We start from the raw sequence: 22,568 nt of genomic DNA on the forward strand, positions 1-22,568 counted from the left end.
GCTGGTCAAGAGAGCTAGATAAAACAAACCCTGCAGCTGCAGCAGCAAGTGCTGCCCACTGCTTGTCCTATGAAGATTGCACGCATCTTCTGATCTCCTGTCAGCTTCTCTACTCCTGCAGTGATGGCACTGGCTTCATTTTTTTAAATAGTTTTTAAAATAATGATGGTCATGGTCCTTGATTAGCCCTGGATGTCTATACAGCTTTGATGGCAATGGAAGTTCTTTAGCTGGGTTGTCTTGTCTTCTGATCTTTGCTATACTCACTCCTGCTTTTGGCAGCTTGCGTGGGGGTCGCTGTGCACCAACAGTGGCAGAGCTCTTGTTTCCCACTGCTGAAGGTGACCAAAAATGTTTTGTTCGTCAGTTAGGAAATCACTTTAAGGAGATCAGTGTAATGAGATTCTGAAGCCATATGGCACTGGAATTAGTGCCTTCTAGTGCAGTAACTGCATGCTGTAATTGCAACAATGCTGTATGCTAAAAGTAATGTCAAGAGCAGACTTATTTTTTCCTCTGCTCATTCTTTTAACTCCTTGGGGTTTAAAACAATGCCTGGGATGTAGCCCTTTTATTAAAAAAGGAGGGGGTATGGGCTAGAATCCTGGTCTGCTTTTTATTAGTTGGAAGGAAATAAATGGAAGTTAATAGAAAAGACCTGTTTCTTTTTCCCAGCTGAACAGTGGAATGGATGTTACCTGTAACAGCACTAAGTGTGCTCTGAAAATACACCTTCGGGTCAAGCTGCTGAAATGCCTTGTGGCTTATCAGATTCATGATCTGGGTGGGGGGGAAGGCAGAAAGAAGGTCACAGAGGTATATGCAAAAGGAATGGTGTGTTTCAGTGTAGCTATCAAAGAACAGTTCAAACTTTAGATAAAACAGCACATAAAATATAGGAAAAAGTGAAGCTGGGGTTTTGGGAATGAAATATGGATTTTTTTTGTTTTAGCTTCTATGTTTTTCAATCTTAAAGTTGCACTGGATTTAGATTGTTTATTTCTCAACCTTGTAGAATACTCTACATAGGTGGGGGAAGTTGCTGGTCTTCATAGATAAATATCTCCCACTGATCTCACTGTTGGTTTTTGGTTGGTTCGTTGGGGTTTTTTTTAATCATTGGTGGATAGGAGGGGCAATTTTTTAGTCTCATCTACTAAACTTTCTTGATGGTTCTTTCCCCTCAATTGTTTTAATGACAGTGTGAGGTAAGTTGCAAACAGGGAGTGTTTTGCAGTATTTTCTACCTGCCTCATTTACACCTGCAGCAGGAGCAGATTTGTCTCCTTCCTTCCTCTGACACATAAATGCTGTTCCCAAACAAGGTTCCTGACTCCTCACAAGAAATTGTGTGTATTGTACCCAGCGTCATTGAGCTCCAGCGCATTTGTTGCATGTTTCATGTTTAACAGTGATACTACCCATTGGAGCATGGCTTTTTGGGGCAGAAGCATATTATTTTACAAGAAGAGATATGAGGCTTAAACTGATTTAGCTGAATTGACTTTAAATTTGTGGCAATCCTCTGGTCATACAGTAAGGACAGCAAGCACCTTCCAACAAGTTCAAATTCTGGGGTGAGCTGATATTTCTGATTAAATTAGGAAATAGTACAGTTCCTCAGGCTATTTTAGTTAATGGTACCTGAGGATATCTGGTTGGTTGCTTGTTGGTTTTTGGTTGTTTGTTTTGTGCTTATTTGGTTGTGGGTGTTCTGTTGTGTTGTTGTTTTTTGTTTGGTTTGGTTTTTGTTTGGTTGTTTTCTTTTTTTTTCTCATGACACTTTTTTGCATTTATTTACATGCTTATTCATTGACAGACCAAGCCAGCTGATGTTGCTAGGCAATGCTGGCAATTCATGAGCAGAAAATGTCCTCTTCCTTAGCTTTCACAAGCATTTTGCTACAGTTCTCTGGAGCAGTAGGAAGTAACTCCCTTCCATTCTGTTACCTGTTTTCTATGGAGAAGACCAAAGGAAGCACACTTGGCATTTTCTGTACCTGCTCCTTCCACTGTACTCTTGCCCGTGCAAAGAATGGTAACTTGCTTTCAGTCAAACTGCTACCTTTTAGCTAACAGAGGAAAATGGTGAGGAATCAATTATCCTCACTGTGAGTATGTTTGGTAACATGTTACATAAAAGCAAACCCAGCCTCTGCAGCAGCTCCTGTGCAGATACACCCAGTGCAGGACAGAGGAGGTAGCTGTGTGGTAGGAAACAGTGGAGGTCCCTAATGCTCCCATGTCAGAGGCTTCCCAAACGTGTCAAGAGCTAGCCTAGCTGCCTGTGAAATACGAATGAAATGAAACTTAGAGGATAATAAACAGAACCTTTTCTTCCATCCATCTTGGTCTTTGCAGCACAGTACTCTGTTCCTGAGGGAAACCTTATGTGCCCTGTTGCTGAATGTATAGCAGCTACAGTCAGCTGCTTTTTTGTCTGGAGCTGGGTGGTGGCAGTGGTACCCCAGGCATCAGAGATGTGTATTTAGGATTATAACGGATCAGTGTTTCCTAGGGAAAGAAATAGATGGCTTTCCTGCTGTATGCTGTGGCTCCCTGTGCTCCAGAATCTCACACCTAGGGCAGATTTCCTGCATCCCATTTCTGGCATCAAGTCTCCCCCTTGGAACATGAGTGTCTCACAGATCCTCCTGTTGCTAAGCCACGTGGGTACCGGTGGGAACAGCATATGCAAGGGAGGGTGGCAGACAGAAGTGTATTGGCACAAATGCTGGGTTTTCCCCCATTGTGTACCTATATATGTGCAAGGTTGAAGTGCAATTCTTCTGTGTATGCCAGATACACCCATGAACATATTGTCAGAAAAGCTTATGTTCTAAGGTACGTCATGATGCCTGTGTGTGGAAGGACACCTTGAGCCTAATGAAAGAGGATGGGCGAAAGGCTTTAAATGTTGGGTTATGTTTCTAGTTTTCTTATCTCATGATGACAGTTTTCTACAAATTAATTCTGCCTTCTGTGCCGCTGCTCCCCCTATCTGCAAAATATTGCAGTCCCCTGGGGATTTCTCTAAGGAAAGTCTAATAAATATTTTACAAATGCTAATGAATCAGGTCACCCAACAGCTCAGTACATCATTGTCCTCACTTTGCAGGCAGATTTTGGGAAAGGCAAGAAGCAGAAGGGTAACCAGCTTCATGCCACGCAGCAAATTTTTGGGGTAAGGGAGCTGGGTTAGGGAGCTGAAACAGCTTGCTGTGTGGTTGGGGAGCAGTGGAGCTGGCAAGGGGGAAGCTGCAGAAGTGCGGCACGGGGAAGAAGTAAGGCTGAGCTGACTTCTGTGTGGTTCAGATTACAGACATTCATGCCTGTCCGTCTGCTTATTCACTATTTTAATAATGGCATCATGTGAGGCTTTTTCTGCTGAGCATCTCTGTCCCCTCTAGTTCATTCTCCTATCTGCATTAATTAGGCTTTTCCTTTTCCACTCCATGTCTAGGGATCAGAGGTGATGTGAGAGGGCCATGAGCTGAACGACACGGGGTGCAGCTATGTAAAGTGCCTGAGGCAGAGGATGGCAAAGGCTTTCCTGGCCTGTGTATAAGTCCTTTGCAGGAAGCTTGTTCTGTGCTCAGGTCCCTGCAGTTCAGCTCTGGGTTGCCCCTCAGCCCTGTTTCATTGGGTTCTCATTATATTCTTTGCACTGTCACCAGTGCTGGCCTTGTGCCTGTTCATGTGTCTCCTGTGCAGTCCCTCCTGACCCCAGGGAAGGCTCCTTTTTATGTCACTGCATCAGGATTGAGTGCTCTCTGCACTCAGTTCCCCACCTACTAGTTTCTTCGCTAGTTTGCTCTCTGATCAGTGATTTGTATTACGGTAATTGTTAGAAGGGAGAAATGCCAACTTAAATATGCAGCACCTTCAAAGAGAGATTTCTAAATGTATGTTTCAGATTTCTCATTTTGGTGTCAGACTGATGGATCCAACTTCTTTTAAAAAAAAAACTTGGGGCCGGTGTTGTACAGCTAGCAGAGCATGTCTGCCAGCAATATTTCCCTTTTGTCCTCGTTCATTTAGATTATCAGATCTTGGAGCAGGGACGGTGCACAGCAGCAGAGGGCTTTTCTGTACAGTTGCAGCCTCCCAGTACCACTGCCAGATGTATGAGTAATTGGTTGAGCAGCTCTGCAGAGCAGTCTCCTTGCACCGTCCACACTGAAATGCAGAAGTAAAAAAAACCCCATCATTCTCAGTGATGAAGAATCATGTGCTCAAAAGGGATCAAAATCATGAAGAGAAACCTTTTCTTAAAGAAAAATTCTTTGTGAACATATCTGGCATGCTCTTTAAGAGACATTCTGTGATCTTGCGACGTGCTTCTGGGATCTTCTCTCTTCATTGTCGCTTATAAGATAGCTTTAAATTAATGATAAGGAAGCCATTCAGGGCATGAGCTCTGCTGAGGTTCACAGCTTTCATTCTGAATGAGAGAATATAGTAAACTGATATTGAAAGCAAGGAGGGCGAAACAAACACAGCCAGTAAGCCTATAAAAGTCTTAGCCAATTGCAATGGCGAACATCCTGCTGGCAAGGGTGACCTTGAATGAACTAAGTGGGATAAAGTCACCAGCCTGGACTGACGGCTGAAGAATCAGGCTGGATTCCAGCAAACTGAGAGAACAGATTCCTGACAAGAGTCTCCTGAGCTGTGGCAATGGCTTCTCGGTGTCGGAAATGTGGACAACAGGTGCCCAGGAATCCGCCTTTCACTGCTGTCCGAATAACAGAAGGAGAAATGAAATCTTACCATGATTTTATAGGAGGATGCATTAGGCTGGAGCGCATGGCAAAGAAAGGTATGTGCAGCATCTTTAAAAGAAATAGCATCTTCTCTTAGTGGTAGCTGCATTGTGTTCCTAGGAGATTTGCAAATAGATGTTATTTTTCTGACGCTTTCTCTGAGAATTCAGTGATAAATAAAGACAACTGGCTGATCTGGATATTAACTCAGGCACGAGTGCATCATTTGACCTGGCTGTATATTTCTGGGGTATTTGCCGTGATTTGACCTAGAGGAGCTTAAAATGAATGCCAGACTAATTTGGAATAAATGTTTATTTCACTCAGGTGTTAGACACTGAGGTTTCTGTGTATGTCTGGAGCAGGTGTTTGCTGTGCATGCAAAATACCTTTTAGAAATGAATGCAAGGGGATGGGGCAGTGGGTATCATGACCCAGTTGACCCTGTCACCCTGTGCACCTAAATTACTATGTACAAGATCAAGATCTTTCTCACTGTAAAGATTCTGGTTTCACTGTACTCAGAAACTGGGACTATCGAGTATTTGGTGCTGTGAGTCAGTCTGGCTACAGGGCAGTGTTCCACTCTGAGTGGGCTGCTCATATAAGATGCTGGCATCTTGGCAATTTGTTCTAATTGCATGTTAACTCTGAGGTGGAGTGATGGTAGTCGACCCCTAGGCTGTTGACTAGTTACATATCAAGATTGCTGAATCATAGAGCACTTTTTCTTTAGTGTCATTTGAGAGAAAGATTAATCAAGGAGCTATTTGGTTTAATTTCTTCTTTTAACTTGAATAAACATTTAGCAAACCTCAAATCCAGAAATTTATAACAAATTCACCTGTATGTGAAAAAAAAAAAGATCCCCAAAAGCACGTGATATGAATGTATTGAATTGTTTATTATGATTCAGTTAGCTCTTTAGCAAAGAGTTTCTTCCAATCTGATAAATCGAGAATATTCGGCAGAAAAAGAAGTGAACCAGAAGCAGGTCATCTGCTGGCAGCTGCTGCTTACAAACTGGGGTTTGCAGATGCTTTCTTTAGTAGGGCTCTAATGCACAATGCCAGGGTTTGAAAACTGCAAAGCCAGTCCATTGTACCTCTGCTTTTGTGGGCCATCTATCCGTGCTGATTTTTGGGCTCAGCGCCTACCTATGCGTTGTAGTTTTTGGCTGACCTCTCGATAACACTGATGTTTCCAGTTGCACTCTTTGTAATGACGCATTCAGAGTTCAGCATAGCATGGCAGAAATGTCTGTTGTCTGAGTAAAAGACAGAACAGAATTAATTGAAATTCCTTCCTGAACCTTTGATCGGGTGCTTCCAGGTTGCTTATAGCTCTGGGGGCCTGTGGGACTGCTGGAAGCAGAGCTCAGGCATCTGTTGTTCTTCCTGCAGGTAGACAGGGGAAGACACTGACTGGTGAGAGCTTTGCCATGGTTACTGTTCCCAGGGAAACACCTTCCCTGCCTCTCATGTTGAGAGATGACCTGGCATAATGTTATGGGTGGAAATTCCTTGGAAAATAATTTCTGATAGACACCAGATAGTGTATAGACTAGTCTGAGCCTGTTGCAGTTTTGTGAGGCGGAAAGCATCTTTGCTGCTTTTTGTTTTTAAACTCACCCAAAGAAGCCACAGGAGGGGCAAAAATGAGGTTATCGCTAGGGTCAAGGTGCCTTCAGGTGCATGTGTTAGAGCTGGGTGAGCTGTGAGAATACACCAGTGACAACTCTGCCTGCGGTGACCATGCTAGAAAGGGGCCAAGAAGCTGGCAAGGCGACACAGGAATTCGTAACACCACCACTGCCTGGGTTCCCTTCTCCTGCTCTGAACTGACTCTGTACTCATCCCTTGTCTTGTTTTGGCCTTAGTTTTCTTACCTGTAAGGTAGAAGCAGTGGGAATTACCTGCCTCCATAGTGAATCCTGATGATGTAGCTATGACTATCCTTTGGAGATTAGACCAGTTACCATTTGCTGTAGGTGCTGCATAAGCACAGGGGAAGAAAGATGATCTGTCCCAGAGATCTTGGGCTCTGCCTGCCCTATCTTGCAGTCCTTTGCTACTAGAAAAGACTCGTTGACAAACCGTAGGGATGGAGGTATTCCTGTTTGTCTGAACACAGTGGCAATGCAGGACTAGGGATGGAGGTATTCCTGTTTCTCTGTCTGAACACAGTGGCAATGCAGGAATGTGGGTCTCTGTGGTGTGTGCTGACTTGACTCTCACTTTGGGGTGCCCTTTCTGTAATGTAAAGATCCAGCTGAAGTGTTGCTGAGGGCTAATTGGCAAATACTTGCTCAGTACTTCAGGCACTCCTGAAGTATGAAGCTTTTTTTCATGTACAGGACACATCTGTGGAGCCCTGGGTATATTCTGTGGCAATTTTCTCTCTTGTACTAAGTATCATAACAGAAGAGATGGAAGGCACACAGGTTACTACAGCAGAAATAGAGGCTGCATGGTTGCAGCCAAGCCTGCAGGTACCTTACCTTTGATCAGCAGTGCCCCGTAGCAAGCAGCACTGAGCCAAGTTAATCCAGTTCCTGGATCATGCAAGTTCAAGGTTTCCTTTGAATCCATGGGATTTGTTTTGATGGGTGGTTAAAAGTGTGGTTGTAGTGTCTTGTTCATGCAAAGAGATGAAAATAGTGGCTGCTTACAAAAAGAAAGTGCTGCTGTGAGGTAGCAGTTGAAGGGCAGTTCTCCTATGGCCACATGATGCCTCTGAGCTCCAAAGCCCTAGCTCCCTGCAACAGGCAGAGGAAGCACCTGGCTGTTTGAGCTGGCCTACAGATGCTGAAGTCCTCTCTGGGGTCTGCAGTGCAAATGGTACTATTTTGAGTACCGGTATGTGACCTTGAGACCCTCTGGGAGCTGCAGGTCCAAGGTGCTATAACTGACAACCAGGGGGAAGGAACCTCCAGAAAGCCAGGTGAGAAATATGGGAGAGGCTCCAGTCCAGAGCTGATCCTCTTTGTATTGCTCTTGGTTCATCACAAGAGAGACACTGAAGCTGAAAGCAAAGCATAGCCTCTTGTCATTAAATACATCATTCTTGGAGAGTGGCTCATGTGCCTGTTCAGCACTGACATGACTGTTCACGTCACTCAGCTGCCAGTTCCCATCTCTTATGCTTGAGGACACCTCCTGCCAAAATGGCCCCCTCTGTCCCCAAATGCTCTTCATTAGTCAGCCTCACTGTGATGCTTGAGCCCTCGAATAGGACCACACAGGGCTTAACATGGATGGATGAGCATTGGCTGGTTAGACTATGTTTCTGCATGCTGTGGAGCCTGAGGCTGCATGCAGATTATATATTTTTAGGTGAATAAATGTGTTGAACTCCATGAGGTTGGCACTCCATGAGGGTGTTTTTATCTGTGCCCAAGGCTGGTGACTGTGTAAAACAGCATAATGAATCTGCAGACACTAAGGAGCATGCAGTTCATTACTGAGGCTATTCAGGACTTTGCTGTTGCTGCAAAATCAGGCAAGATCCTCCTAGCCAATAGGATGGGGATGTGTCTCTTGCACCGACAGAGTATTTCTGATTTTGCCCTTCTGTAGGACAGAGAAATGCTGCAGTTCTGTCTGTCCAGCAATCATGGTCATTTGTTCTTGGTCCTACTGCTGTGTCTCTCTTACTGCTGGAAATGACAAGCAGCTCTTCAGATCTATCTGTTCGGGGTGGGGAAAGGGACCGAAGTATTGGATATGGCTTTACAGCAGTTAAGGGTTTAATGCTAGAAAACAGCTTCTATGATGCTGTCTACAGAAGGAAATCCCATCTGAATGAGACCAGGCTGAAATTTCTTGGACCTTTTGGAGCTTCTCCACCTTCAATAATGAAATAAATGAGAAATACTTTCCTTTTTCACATGGCTGACCATTCTACAAAGGTGCTGGTTATTGGGGAAAGGGACGCTTTCATGTAAAGACTTACATCTGCAGTCTAAGTTGAAGGTATTTCTCAACCCCTTGAGTCAGTCACAGTGCCGCTTCGTGCATTGCTCAGTGTTTTTCTTGGTTTATTTGCATTCAGTATCTATTTTCCTCTTTAGTGTAAAATGCTACCTAGGGAACCTGGGATATTTTTTTCAGCCAGCTTGCGCTGCAAAGAAAATTGCTAAAATAAAATATTGTTTCCATAGAGGTTTTTCTAGGAAAAGATCCTTGTCTTAGATGTTTGTGTCTCTTTTCACCTGATCGCATTGATATGCAGTCTGCTCTGCTGCTATTGAACAGTGCTGAACCTTGTTTACCTAATCAGAACCGTCCAGAGAATGGAGATGAAAATAGGGAAGGCAAAGCTTGATTTCCATTTAAAAAGAGTTTTGAGAGATAAGTAGTACTGAGAAGATCAAGAGAACAAATTCTCAGAGGGCAAGTTACAGCAGAGGCCTTCTGGGTATTTTATGTTTTTCTCTTCCTCCCATGATACCAGAACAAGCAACAACTCAGTGAAATGGAAAAGCATTAAACACAGATAGACAGATTGCTGTAATTGGTAATGTTTTGTTAACTTGTGGGACTTATTACCACAAGACAATAGCTCAGTTTGCTTTTTTCGTATTGCCTGAATTATGCTGTAAACAGTCCGGGGAGACTTCGGGGGAAAATGCTGCTGAATGTACTGGGAGGTTGGCGAGCATCTGTGCAGAGCTTTCACCCTGGTTATGCCCATGGAGCTTACACTCACTCCAATTTCAGCCAGTTCTGCTGCTTCAAGCCCCACTTAAAAACCCACTTCTGCCATGCTAATGAGTTGGTCTTATGTACAAATTGTGCTCCCTCTTAATTATCTGAATGTCTCTGTGGGTTAGCCTGCCCAGTGAAGTTTCGAAGTCATGGACTCTCCTCCTTCACCACCTGGACATTATCTAATAGAATTACTTGGTTTTGCTCAAGTATAAAAGAATGATAAATAAAGCATGGCTGTAGCAGCCCAGCTTCCTATATATAGATATTTGGACAATGCCAGGTGTCTTGTTGCACAATTTTCTGATCCTGTTAGGTTATTCCATTTCTTAAGGGCAAAAAAATAAAAATCCACCAGACTTCTACAACAGTTAGGAATTATTGCCCAAACATTTCCTTTTTTTTCACCTTTCCCTAAGCCAGGATGTCTCAGCAACTTTGTTCTGTGCGGAGCCAGCACTTTATCCATATTCAGAACCTGTTCCTGTGAGTCATTAAATTGGGGATTGCTGAGTTCAGGCTATTTGTCTTAAACTCTTGAATTGCCACCTTGATACAGTGTGCTGTTGTGGGGGCCTCTAAGGGGCAAGGGTCTGCGTCACTGAAGATCTGACCATGAAATTGGGATACTGTGAATTAGTAAGGTCATCCTCTGCTTGCACTGGGAAAAGCTGAGGTGATATGGGAAGAGGTGAAGGAATGGGATACTCTGTCCCATTTTTTCCTTTGACTTCATCACTAGACTCAAGAAGGGAGATCTGCCAGAGAAAGGATGGAATTGAGGGCAACTATCAAATTTTTAAGTCAAAACTACAATAAGAATCAATGGGCTGGAAATTAAAGTGGTGAGAGCTTTGAAACACAAGCCAATTTCTTTGTGTTAGGCCAGGCCCAGGGGAAGCAGTGGATTTGCCATTGCCTGGAGTCTTTAACATAAGATTAAAGGGCTTTCTAAAATGCTGGTTTAATCCAATTTCTGTGAACTTCTTGTGTGTTCAACAAGTCAAACACAATGAACCGAGTGGTCCCCCCTGGTTCTGCAGTGAAGGAATCTGGGAAGAAGATCTGCATTAGAGGCAGTTGGGTACGAGCCAGTCCTTGTGCTCCTGGAGAGCCGTACCCACAGGTGTGAGAACATGAATGTGTGGGGTCAGATGTTTGGATGTGCAAGTTGCTTCAGTGAAACCGAAGTGTATTATAGCCACTGAGGATCAGGTCCTTGAATTTTTTTTTAAAGTAAACTTCCATGCATGCTGCAGATGCTTGCCAGGGACAAACTGCAACATCGGTGTTAGTCTAGTCCATATGCCTTATGCTGGTGGGACAACATTTGAGTAGTCCAAAATATTATTCTACCGAGAGAGGCACAGCTAAGCCTCTTGAGCTTGGCAAAGGCATTTTGCAGATGCACGCTGAAATTACCTGTACTAATTATGCAAATGAAAAAAGGTCTGACCCTTGTAAATGTAGTTTATGAAATGGAAAGTGCTGTGTGAGCTTTCCCTTGAGCATGAAGTGGACAGAGACGAATTTCTTGGTGCCCCTTCTGTGGTGAGTTCATTCCCCTCCCTGCCTCAGGGGTCAGCACAGGTTTGCCATTTACAATCAATTGCATGTAGTCTTCTGGCTCCATGGCTGGATCTGCTGCTTCTGCAGCATCTCTACACACAGGGTTAAAGTGATTTTTTACAGTGTAATCATCTGGCACATTTATCAGCCGCTTACATCGATGTGACACTTGTCCCCAACGCTTTGAGCGTCTCCCAGCCCTGCTGCTGGAGAGGACTGGTCTCTGTGGGAAGGTCAGGAAGGCTGCCCAGGAAGGGCAGCGCACTACACCAGACCTTGCCCAGGGAGCTCTGCTGGGCGCTGACACAGCTGCCTGTCCTGGCTCCCACTGGGGGTAAAAGTTGGGCCTCGGTGCATAACTGGGCTGTTGTCAGTTCACTGTGCACAAGCAGAGCTGGAGCTGAGTCGCCCACCCACTGTGTCTGGAGTAGGAGACATTTTGATTGTAAATTGGTTGCATGTGGACATTTATATCAGTATAGGCAGCAGAGAGGAACATCGTACACACACTGCAGCTGGTAAATCCATTTGTTTAGCATGCAGTTTAGGAGAGGCTGGGGAGAGTGCAGTGTGAAAACATGCTGTGTATCTTGACAATCTTCTACCTTTATCCACCCAGTGCCTGTAATGCTACAGGTGTCTTAAGCTCAGATGTATCTTGTACTTAACAAGGGGATGCTCTACTTTGATTTGGCATTTATCCATAGCTACATATAAAATCCTGTTAGCTTTCTCGTGCTATACTATAAACATTGTGCTAGTTTATGTTGAGTGGCTGGTAGGGGAAGGATGGAATGACTGGGTGTGTTATCCTTAAGGTAGATCGACTCCAGTAGCCTATCTGTACAGACCACTTCAGTCTGCTCCTCATTTTACAGGTGGGGAAAACTGAGGTTGGCTGGTGACCTGGATTCCTCTCCCTGTGCCTCAATTTTCCTATCTATAAAATGACTGACACTTGTCTATCTTTAGCCTGACTGATGGCAGGACATGTAGAAGAAACAGGATGTTACTACTGCATCATACATCCTAGGGGACAGCTGCTCTGCTGTACCCTAGGTAATGAATGACTTGTGTCTAAAGTTTCTGAGCTGCTGGGGTTTGTGGTAGGAAAGGGGCAATTTTACCAAGAAACCTAATGCTGAAGTGATGACCCAGTATTGCTTCAGACTGCTATAGATGCCGTGTTACCATGGTCACACCAACACAAATGCACGTGTGTACTTTCTTCATGCACCATAAAAGCTTGTGTCCTGAAGAATTTGTTGAACTAGATGTGTAGAACTGATTACTCCCCTGGGCAAGGGCTGGTGACATGCTTCCAACCAAATTCATAGGTCTGTGCAGGCTTCTCCTTTGTCTTTAAATTACAGTACTGTGCTTGGTGTGTGGGTGTGCCTTCGGGATAGTACTCCAACACAGTGCTGTTGGTTTCCCTTGGCCCTGAATACTCTACTATTTAAAGTTATTCTAAAGAGATGCCTTTGCATGCCTTACTCTGAGTAAGCAAATCTGTTTTATCTCTTGTCAGGATGTACCTTTTCTTGTTTTCCTGAAGCTGTGAATGCCCCCAAAGTGTCTGAGGGTCTGAGTGGAGAGCTGTCTGGGAGGGAAGAAGCCAGCGGTAGCTTGGGGAGGGTTAAAGCCTGGCTGTGGTGCATGTCAGAGGTCTCCCCTGTGGTTTGCGTTGAAGCGGTTAGTAAGCAATTTGTGCAGACTCCTCCAGGAGAGCGTCAGCTCTTTGGTGCACCGTTGGTTAGATCCAGACTGCTTCCACAGAACGCTGCTTCTCTCCATCCCTCCCCGCTGCCTCGCGTGAACTCGTTACCACAGCGGGACTGCAGAGAAGCCAGCCTGCGACGCAGGGGAGGGTGCCTGCTTGTGAGTGTCTCTGGGTCTAAAGGGGATTGCTCTTGCAGTGTGTTTCTGATGCTTTTTCTAATGGGCATCTGAACTGAGAGGATGGAAGGCTGTTGGGGGGGAGGGTCCCCTCAGGCAGAGGGGTCGGCTCTGAGCGGTATTTGCCCCGTTACGGTGATACGTATTCTGAGTGCTGTTGGCAGCAGTGGTGGCTGTTATGGCTCACTGTTTGTCTCCAGTGGCAGTAACCAGGGAAATATTTTTGAGGTAACTGGCCTCTGTTCAGGACTGAGCAAGAAAACAGTCCCTGCAGCTCCTGAGCCCAGTGGTCCCTCAAAAATTACGTGAATAGGCTCTAAAATGATTTTGCTGGCTGCAGTAGTTCAGGGCAGAGTCAGTGGCTGGAATTTTTCTAAGGTACTCTTTCAGCTGTGAGACTGTCTGCTGGCAAGCTCTGGGGAGGAAGGAATGGTCTGCCATGCAGTCTGCCATATCTCTTGATTAGCTTAGTGTCCAAGTATTGGAGCAAATGTATTTTAGCTTTGCAGTTTGCCACATGCGGTTTTTGTTATTCATGATGGATTTAAACGTGACAGCATGGAAATGTGAAACCTTCTTTTGTTGTGTTCTGTTCTCCGAGCAGGAATTTGTGTTCTAGCAATCCAGCATTGTTGTGAAGCAGATTTTGGGAAGAAGAGGAATTAACATTTCTCTGGGGAAAAAAACCCTAATCCATCAAGAGGTGTGTACTGCAGAGGGACGAGGCAAAAATCTGTGCCGTGCTGCTGCAAATCTGGATTAATTTCTTGAAGCTGTTGCTGAGATTAGACCTTACCTTTAATGTCTTTTATTAGGGAAGTTTCTGTTTTGGGGAGAGCAGGGTATAACACTCCCCTATACTATCTCATCATGTGCTCTGTGAAATCAAGCAATGTCTGTCTCAAAAAAACCCCAAACTTAGTTGAGCAGATGGTGTGGAATGGTGTACTTATTTATTTATTTATTCTGATTATGGATAGCTCTTAATGCATGGTGAAGACTTGTTAATCTTACTATCCCTTATGATTTTACTTAAGTATTGTAACAAGTGTCTTCATAACAGGATGGGCTATGAATTCACCTAAACTGAACGGGGAGAGTATGTGCTTTAGGAATTTCATATTTGTGTAGTCTAGCTTTTATTGGGAACAATTAATCAAGGATTCTTAGATGTGTGCATAAATGTATGGTGCATTCTGACACTAAAGTTGTCAAAATCCTTGAAGTGTAACTATAGGTAAATATTTGTACATACCACTGTATTTTTGTGGAATGTACCAACAGTTAAGCAAAATACTGACTTGTTTTCACTTTCTTTCCAGTTTACTTATATAGGAGAAAGATTCTGATTTTTTTGATTCACCAATCAATTTTGAGACACTTTCTTTAAAAACAAAACAAAAAATCCCAGCCAAACAAGAGCATTGAAATACCGTTTTGCAAGAAGTGGTTAAGTGGAAAAAGTGGCAAAACCTGTTTCTTAAGGAAGTCTATCCCAAAATCTTACGGTATTGGCTTACAAAGCTGCAATAACCCCTAGAGGGTGCACGTTAGCAGTAGCAGCCCTGCATATACTAGTAGCCTGGATCCTTCCTGCCTGGGTTGGTAACAGCCTGCTCACCAATTTGACACAGAGGTGAATAATTGATTTTTAAACTATAGATAATCCTGATTGAGAACTGTCAACTCCACTGCTTCTGAGTCTTGGGGTTCCCAGGAACTGAGCTTCCTGGCTGTTCTCTATCATTTTAAATTAATAGATATTTAAGTGTTTCAAAACCAGAACTCCAGACACATGTACGTTTCCTCTAGTTTCAGTGCTGCTGCATGTGGACTTTACTTTGCCTTATGCATATGCCTGAGGGTCTGCGGAATTAGCCGTCACCTGGAAGTTTGGATCTAAAGCCTGGGGGAAGTTCAGGTTTCGATCCAAATCATCTGTGGTTCACTTGCATTTCCCATGTGAAAGGAGCATGCTGGACTCAGTGTCTTGAAAGTCACTGACAGCAAGTCCTTGAAAAATCCTTGCAGTTTGCTAATGGCTGGTGTGATCTTGAGGGTAAAATAGAAATTTCCCTTTTATGTGGCACTAATGTTGACCTGTAATAAACTGGGAATTCTAATTCTCCCCAGTGTCCCTGCTGCCCTGATGCCTGCCTGTCTGTATTGTTCACATTACTTGGACAGCACTCAAATGTCTTTAAAGGTTGCCACTAATGTCTGCTTTGAGCCCGTCCAGCATCTTTCATTCAGTAAACTTCAAGCACATGTGTGTGGTTTGTATCTTTAGGGCAGTAAGGTTTTCCAGTTACCACAGAGACCCAACTCACCTACTCAAGAAACAGAAAGTGGGGGGATTTCCAGTTGGGAGAATGTGATTTGAATTCTTTGATATAAACAGCTCTCCTTTCACCTCCTTCCAAGTCAGTTACAGCAGACTCTAACTGTGTACCATGTCTGCCTGTAAAACAACTTAGTTAACTAAGTCCGTAACCACTCCTGGAGCATGGGAAACCACAACCACTGAACAGGTCTTTTCAATCTGTGACCTCTCCACTCCTGTAACTTTATGTTAAAAGTGAACATCAGATTTAGTCAGTGAGATGAACTGAAAAAAATGCAGTGATCCAAAGTAATTTCAGCAATTGTTGCTGGAAGACTTAAAATTGGAAGAAATGTTTAATGTGCCTCGGAGCAAAACTCAGGTAAAGCTGTACGTCCTTCATGAGGCTGCACGGAATGCTTTGGAGATACTGATCGGACGTAGCACAATGAAGGGAGAAAACTTCAGAGCAGATCCACTGTGCAATAGCAGATCACATCAGACACCAGTTCAGGTTCTGCCCAGGTACACCCTGAGGGTTGCAGGTCACCTTAGCAAGTGCATCACTCAGGGCAGTTGGAGTCTTGCTTCTAACCTTGCTTGCCCAGATGGCTATTACGTTGGTGTACAGAAAGTTGGGTTTGCTTTTACAGTTAAAAAAAGAAAACTTTAAGGGATATCTCCAAACATGAACAAGAGTTACTTAAATATTTTAGAAGAATCTCTGTCTTTGGAAGTTAGTCAGCAAATTTTGCTCAGAAACTTGATTTTAATGACAGTAGAAATTGCATTTAAACAAATATACTTCATAGGTTTTACAGTTGGGCTTGATTAACAAATGTTCTGAGGGAAAAGATGACACCAGTTGCCTACCTATGCTGCATCTTGGCTTTTGCTCTAAGCTGATTTGAGTGTCATTCCCTGCTGGAAGGGGTGGTCCTGGCCTTGCCATTTCCCAACCCCATACCTTTCTAGAGCTTGTACCCTTCAAGCTCTTTTGCAGAGAACTAACCCAGATAAGAAACATTCCACTAAGTAAAAGACTGCTTCACTTTCTTTACAGTTTCACTTTATTTACAGTAACTTTTTTCCTGGCTTAGTTTTCAGTTGACTCAACATGGCTTAGCAGGAAAAAAAAAAAAAAAAAGGAGGGGGGAATGTGCAGAAGAGTAAGAGAAAGGGTGGGATTTCCTTTCTGTTTATATCTGGATTTGTAGTTCCTCTTTCAAGCAATCTGTATCCCAGCCAGTTTGTATCAGTAACTGATCTTGCTGTTTGTCTGGGCTGACGGAATAAACAAATCTCTTCAAAAAGTAAACAAAGGACACAAATGGTGAGGAAGGGAAATAAACAGAATTTAAAAGAAAGAAACCCAAGCCAAAGGCTTCTTTCTCTGGTGTAGTAACTGACGTTCTTTTTGACTTTCAGGAGGGGAACCGTTTTGCTTGAGGGTTTTGCATTGGGCATTCTGGAGGGACAGAACACTTTCATATCCTTTAGACTGCTTAGACCTTACCAGGGAAGACATTTGTGTTTGAGTGTCTCCCTAATGTGTCTAATTCTTGGAATGTAACTCAGCTCCTCTAGACTCTTAGCTAACTGGTTGGGTGGTTGGCTCTGTCCAAAAGACACAGGACTTGGGAGAACACTGGAACTATAGGTACTTTGCAGCTTTTGAACTCTGGATTTGTGTGTTGCCTTTTGGTAAGAGGAATGAGAACACATAACACTACATTTCCTTTCAAGCTCATCAAATGAAATCTCTGGCCACAGAACGGACATGAAGACAGACATGGAAGATTCTCTTCCCTCACATCAGCAATCTGTTTTTTCTCCAAATCCACAGATTTGATTTGAATACTGTGAGGGTCATTTTTGACTGAGCTTGAACAGAGTAGAAGTAGGCTGATGTACTCTAAGAGTTTAGCCAAGATTTTATTTCAACCTCAGCTGTCTCCCTGCCTCGTGAATCACCTATCAGGCTGTCATTAAGAAAAGATGAACTTTGCTCCAGGAATTTGTGACCCATTATTCCAAGATTAGTGACTTTGGATGGGGAATTGAAGCAACCCCCTCCTCTAGTCAACAGAAGGCCAGGCAGTTGTAGCACTCGGTCACTAAACAAAGAAACCCCAGTACCTGGATATGGCTGGGTGCCTTTGGTTGTCTTTCCTGGAGCAATAGGCACTGCTGTGTCAATCTGCTCCACGCAGTCCAATCTTTCACTCCAGCAGGTCATCTTTCCTACGCTGCTGAAAACCATTAGTTGCCATTAGCATCTCAACTACTTTCTCTCTGCTCAGAGAGAGGAGGGAACAAGATTACATTTATTGTAGCTTTTAATCAGCTGCTGTTGGTGTAGCCCTGAAGGCAGCAGTCTGTGGGCTGTGCTCCAGACCTGCTGCAGGGATAGGTACAGCTGTGGCGAGCAATAAAATCGGCAAGTGTGTGTGTGTGGGGAAGCCCAAGCATGTTTCATTTTTAAGTGAAGAATTATGAAGTGTAACTGAATGGCTTTTCCCTTAAACATTAGACAGCTAGCCTCCCTAGAGATCTGTGAGGGAGGAGAAGCTGTGTCAGACAGATGGCTATAGTAATTGCATTTCATTTTCCTTTCCTTGGTAGAAAAGCTTGGGAAGCAAAACTGCAAGGCCTGTTTTTTCTGCAGTGAAATTGGTCTTGCATGTAAAAATTTGAACAGTCTCTGCTAGGAATTGAATTTATAGCAGTTTAAGAGGACAACCAAGAGTAGATGGGACTGACTTGTTTAATATTTTTTTCTCCCTAGTATCACATCCTTATTCACATTTTAATTGTCCTGGCAAATTCAATTAGCTAAAATAATGAAGAACTGCATGGTATGTGTAAAGATTCAACTTTGGTGACCTATATAGGGGACTGGCGTTGTTTTGCATAATACTGTTTGTTCAATTAAGCTTTTTTCTTTTTTAAATTTGAGAAGCTATGTGCAACTAACTCTTTAATTAAGAAAAGTTAAGGCCACAAGAATAACCATATAGAAACTAGGAAAAGTCTGACTCAAGGTTGCCAAGACATCCATGTTCAGCCACTTGGCTGGTGTATGCTTTAGTATGATCTTTAGTGACACGGCTCTACAGATACCCTTTTTTGTCAGAACACAGGACTGCTCTGAAGTGACCAGGGCTTGTCTGATCTCCTGTGCAGATATTTGCAAGGTGCAATGAAGCAAGATCATTGTTGTAAAGCTCCTGCAGCTAAAATCTAAACCCTTCCCATTGACTTTTATGTCCACATATAGTGAATTAAAGATGCCCATCATCAATAAGTTTGTCTGAAGTAGTCTATGAATCTGCAGCTGTTAGCTCAGAGACAGTTCATGTCAGCCTAAAGCAGGGTTTTCTCAGCTGTGGTGTCTGTCCCATAGGAAAATGGGATGTTTCTTCTGCCCAAGAGGCTGAACACCACTTCCTGCAGGCTTGTGGCTTGCAGCACATGGACTGGGAAGGCTACAGAGCCTCCTGGGACACAGTTAGTGAGAGATATAAACGAATTAATGCTCACTACTGGTAGGCAAAATGTCATGGCTTTCAGTCAAACCCAGACCTGTGTCTTTTGGTTTGCTTGTAAGAATTTTTTCAAGGTTTTCTTTTAGTCAAAGATTAAAAACTTCCTTCAGCAGCCCCAGGTCATCATGTTTCCAAGGACTGGGACTTCTGTTGCTGTGATGCTGTTACAATTTATCAATATTGGAGAGTAACTACCTTCAAGCACTGTCCTAGAGGAAGATGCAAGAGTGCAAATGTGATCTTGTGTCCTGTTGGCTACAGCTGCTGACATTTCATAGCCATGTGATCTGATTTGCCATTTGGGCTCACGAGGCATCTTCCCTTGTTTCCTCAGTTTTTCTCAGTCTCCTGCTAGCTTCTTGTGTTACAATTTCTTTTCCCTGCATGTCACTGTGTGAGCTAGACTCATGTACTCGAATGTGTGTTTTATAGCCCTTTTCTCATCATCCGAATGACTCCTGCTGCGTGTGGGGTTTACAGCAAACTCCACGTGTCTCGCTGGAGAGGCTTGCCTGGGCAGAGGATTTGATGAGACCTAACCGGCACTCTGCAGGTCTTGTTTGTATTCCTTCACCTTATCCTTACACCACAACATTCTTTTGGTAGAAAAAGGATCTTTAGAAACCAGAAACCAAACTATTTTCAGAGTATGCTGATAAAGCAGCTATGTGAAGAGGGGGGGAGAATTTGTTTTGCTCAACACTGGTTGATCTTAATGATGCCTTCATATTGGCCAACATCAAAAGCAAGCTATTGTACTGACAGGTTTGTTACCCTGGAGGGATGAGCAAGCCTCTGAGAGGCTAGAGATGGTGGCACATTTTCTAGTTCATTTTCCATTTCTGTCAAGCCTCCTTGTGATCGTCTCATCCATTGTAGAAACCTTTGCTCCAATTTTGCAGTTGTTTGGCATAAGCTCAGTCCTATAACCCAAACCTGAGTGCACCTATCTACCTGTGAGACTGCACAGTTGCCACTCTATCTTTGCACCTTCTGGATGCTGAAATTAAAATAATTTCTTTAGTGGATGCTGCAAGGTTTCTTGGCTCTAAGAGTCCAAGATCTGTTTTAATTATTATTTTGACTTTTTCCTACTTCTGGGTTGGGTTTTTTTTGATCTTGAGTCTCACTAGTCTCTCATGTATACACACTATACCTGACAGAATCGGACTCAGATCTTGTCCAAGTCGGGCTCCATGCAGGCCATGAGAAAGGTAGTATAAAATACATTTGGTGACTAGGAATCACACGTTCAAATAAGTGAGCACAGCTCACACACTGACGTGCTGGGCTCTTGGGCTATAACTGTGCTTTGCAGACACCCAGCTTGGTTACTTGGAGCAGTATGTCGCTGCTCAGAGTTAAAATAAACTACTCTGTGTCTAAAGCTAAGCCTTAGCTCTGCTAACTCTGTGCAACAGTGTAAATATGCATAGCAGTAGATTGAAGTTCCAGTAAGTTGTGTGCACACCACTGAAACCAAGCTCTTCAGCTGTGATTCATTCATCTGCTCTTCTGGTGGCTCTTAGTCACCTGCACTGTCAAGAATCAGAGAAGCTGATAGTGGGCTGCATAAGTAGGATGGAAATGAAGGTCGCACATCAAAAATCACTAATTCTTGTTTGACTTTTCCCCTTTTTAATTCAAATTGAAGACTTGCAGAATCAGACCCCTTTTCAATAGCTTGCAATTACTGCCTTGTTCTGTGCATTGCCAAAATCTGTGCAACTTGTTTCCATGCTGTGTGTCACCATCTGCCTGGGAGAGGGCAATGACACCAGTTCTTCAGTTACTTTGTCTCAAAGCATTAGTGAAGTGTTTGAAAACGAACAAAAAAGTTTCCTCATGACACTGTGTCTTTTAACATCTAGAATCCCTATCTGTGGAAAGATCAGAGCGGATGTCTGAAAGCAAGACAGAGAAGATACCCGGGCAGCAGAATAGGATGCCGGAGAAAATCTTATTTCTGACCTGTATGACCTCCCTTGCTATTTCTGGACAGTTTGTTCAAAACCAGATGCACCAAAGTAGTTCAGTGCCTGCACTGTACTGACATCAGTGAAGATCCTGATGCTTAAATAGGGCAACTACCTGCCTTTTGTCTGACCTCTGGCCTAGCATGACCCAGCTTCCTTCCTTCTACCCATTGTGAGGGCAGTTAGAGGTACAAAACCAGGACTAGTGGTGGTTTGTAGCTGTACAGTGGCTAAAGGCCTAATCACAATAGGTACTATTGTACCGTAAACCTTGATCCTGTCAGTTGAGCGGGCAGATGTTCCCCAGTAGATGTTGCTGGTCTAGACTGGGGTGAAGAGTTGGGAGAACAATTGGATGCACCTGTTATAGCAAGAGACAAATGAGCTCCATGTGAGATGAGTTGCTGGTCACTGAATAGGTCACACACAAAAATTGTGGTGATTTCTCCCCAGCTGCTTGCCAGGTTATTTTTTAACTTTTCAGTGTTTACTTTAAAAGAACAGGCTTTGTTTTTGTGAGAAGAAAGCTTCACAGCCCCTTATTTCCTCCTTTTACTGTGCATTTGCTTGTAGCGGAAAAGGCATCGGCAAAGGAAACTGTTCTGGATTGGTTGGTTACACAAAGTCCACAAGCAGAGACCAGGGAGTTCAGTGTGGCACTTTATCTGAAACAGACTTTACTCTTTCAAAGGCTGAAAAGCTGCTTTATGTGGGAGGCCAAATGCAGTGACTTAATATGGAACATGAAGTAGTAAGGAGCCGGCTGTCAGCTTGAGCAAACCTGTGACACGCTCTGGTAAATCTGCTGGAGCTGGTTTATGAAAAGCTCTCTCTGAAATCACAAGGCAATAGATAAAGTAAGCGGGCTGAAGATGAGACTCTGGTAAGTATCATAAACTTCTCCGTGACAGTCCTAGAACATCTGAACCAATAGTCAAGCCAGGCTCTTTTCCTTTGAGTGTCATCTTTGTTTTGATGGGTCCTTAAAGGAAGGAAAGATTGTCATTAAGGTTTTATTAACTCACTGAAGATTTCTGTTTTCACTTGCACAGATGAGATCATGCAGCAGGAGATACGGCCGCTGGTTGCAGTGGATATAATAGAGCAGCTCCACAGGCAATTTGCTATCCTGTCAGGTAAGAAGTTGCTGGTAATCACACTCTAGTATCCTCTTGGAACCTGTCATCCTGACTGTCACCTTCAGCTCTGTACAGCAGTTGGAATAGTATTTTGATATTGCTAACGAAAAGTGCTGTTTCAATTAGACGTTCACAGTGAATGGAACTGATAAATGCCAACTTGCTGTGCTTGTTTTTCTTAAGGCAAGTTAATTTTCCATGCTCTCCACAATGGGATGGAGGGTGAGGGGAGCAGACTAGGGGCTAAGAAACTAAACAAATCTTTCTGTACATATCTTTGCACAGGGTCCAAACATCTTGTTTGTGGGAAAAGATTTTGGACTATCAGGGAGCTATTCGTGACCTTCCCTCTCTTCCTTATTTGCCTTTGTTTTAGAAATGATTCATTTCTAAAGTGTGGGGTTCTAATCTTTTAAAGATTTGATTATTACAGATTCCTTTGTTTCCCTGAAGTTTGCAGTTACACAAAGTGACGTAGTTCCTGCCCCAAATAAGTAGCTGATATTGAAATATTTGCCAGATTATTTAATACACTTATTTTGGAGACTGTAGAAGTGAAATCCTTATCTGGGTCCTAAAATGGCCTCTGCTGTTGACTGTATGGCCTCTGGCAATTCCTTTTGTCTCTGTTTCCGCCTG

At 43.5% G+C, this 22,568-nt stretch overlaps 1 protein-coding gene across 1 annotated transcript in view; it reads left to right on the plus strand.

The window, feature by feature from the left end:
* The first annotated feature begins 4,680 nt into the window (after positions 1-4,680).
* MCF2L2 (MCF.2 cell line derived transforming sequence-like 2) overlaps positions 4,681-22,568 on the plus strand; it is a 60,006-nt gene continuing 42,118 nt past the window's right edge. Inside the window, exons 1-2 of the mRNA XM_010159720.1 lie at positions 4,681-4,822; positions 21,843-21,926. Coding sequence (XP_010158022.1) covers positions 4,681-4,822; positions 21,843-21,926 — 226 coding nt within the window. The remainder of the gene's footprint in view (positions 4,823-21,842; positions 21,927-22,568) is intronic.

The sequence above is a fragment of the Eurypyga helias genome, unplaced genomic scaffold (assembly GCF_000690775.1).
Source record: "Eurypyga helias isolate BGI_N326 unplaced genomic scaffold, ASM69077v1 scaffold16449, whole genome shotgun sequence".
Classification (NCBI taxonomy): domain Eukaryota; kingdom Metazoa; phylum Chordata; class Aves; order Eurypygiformes; family Eurypygidae; genus Eurypyga; species Eurypyga helias.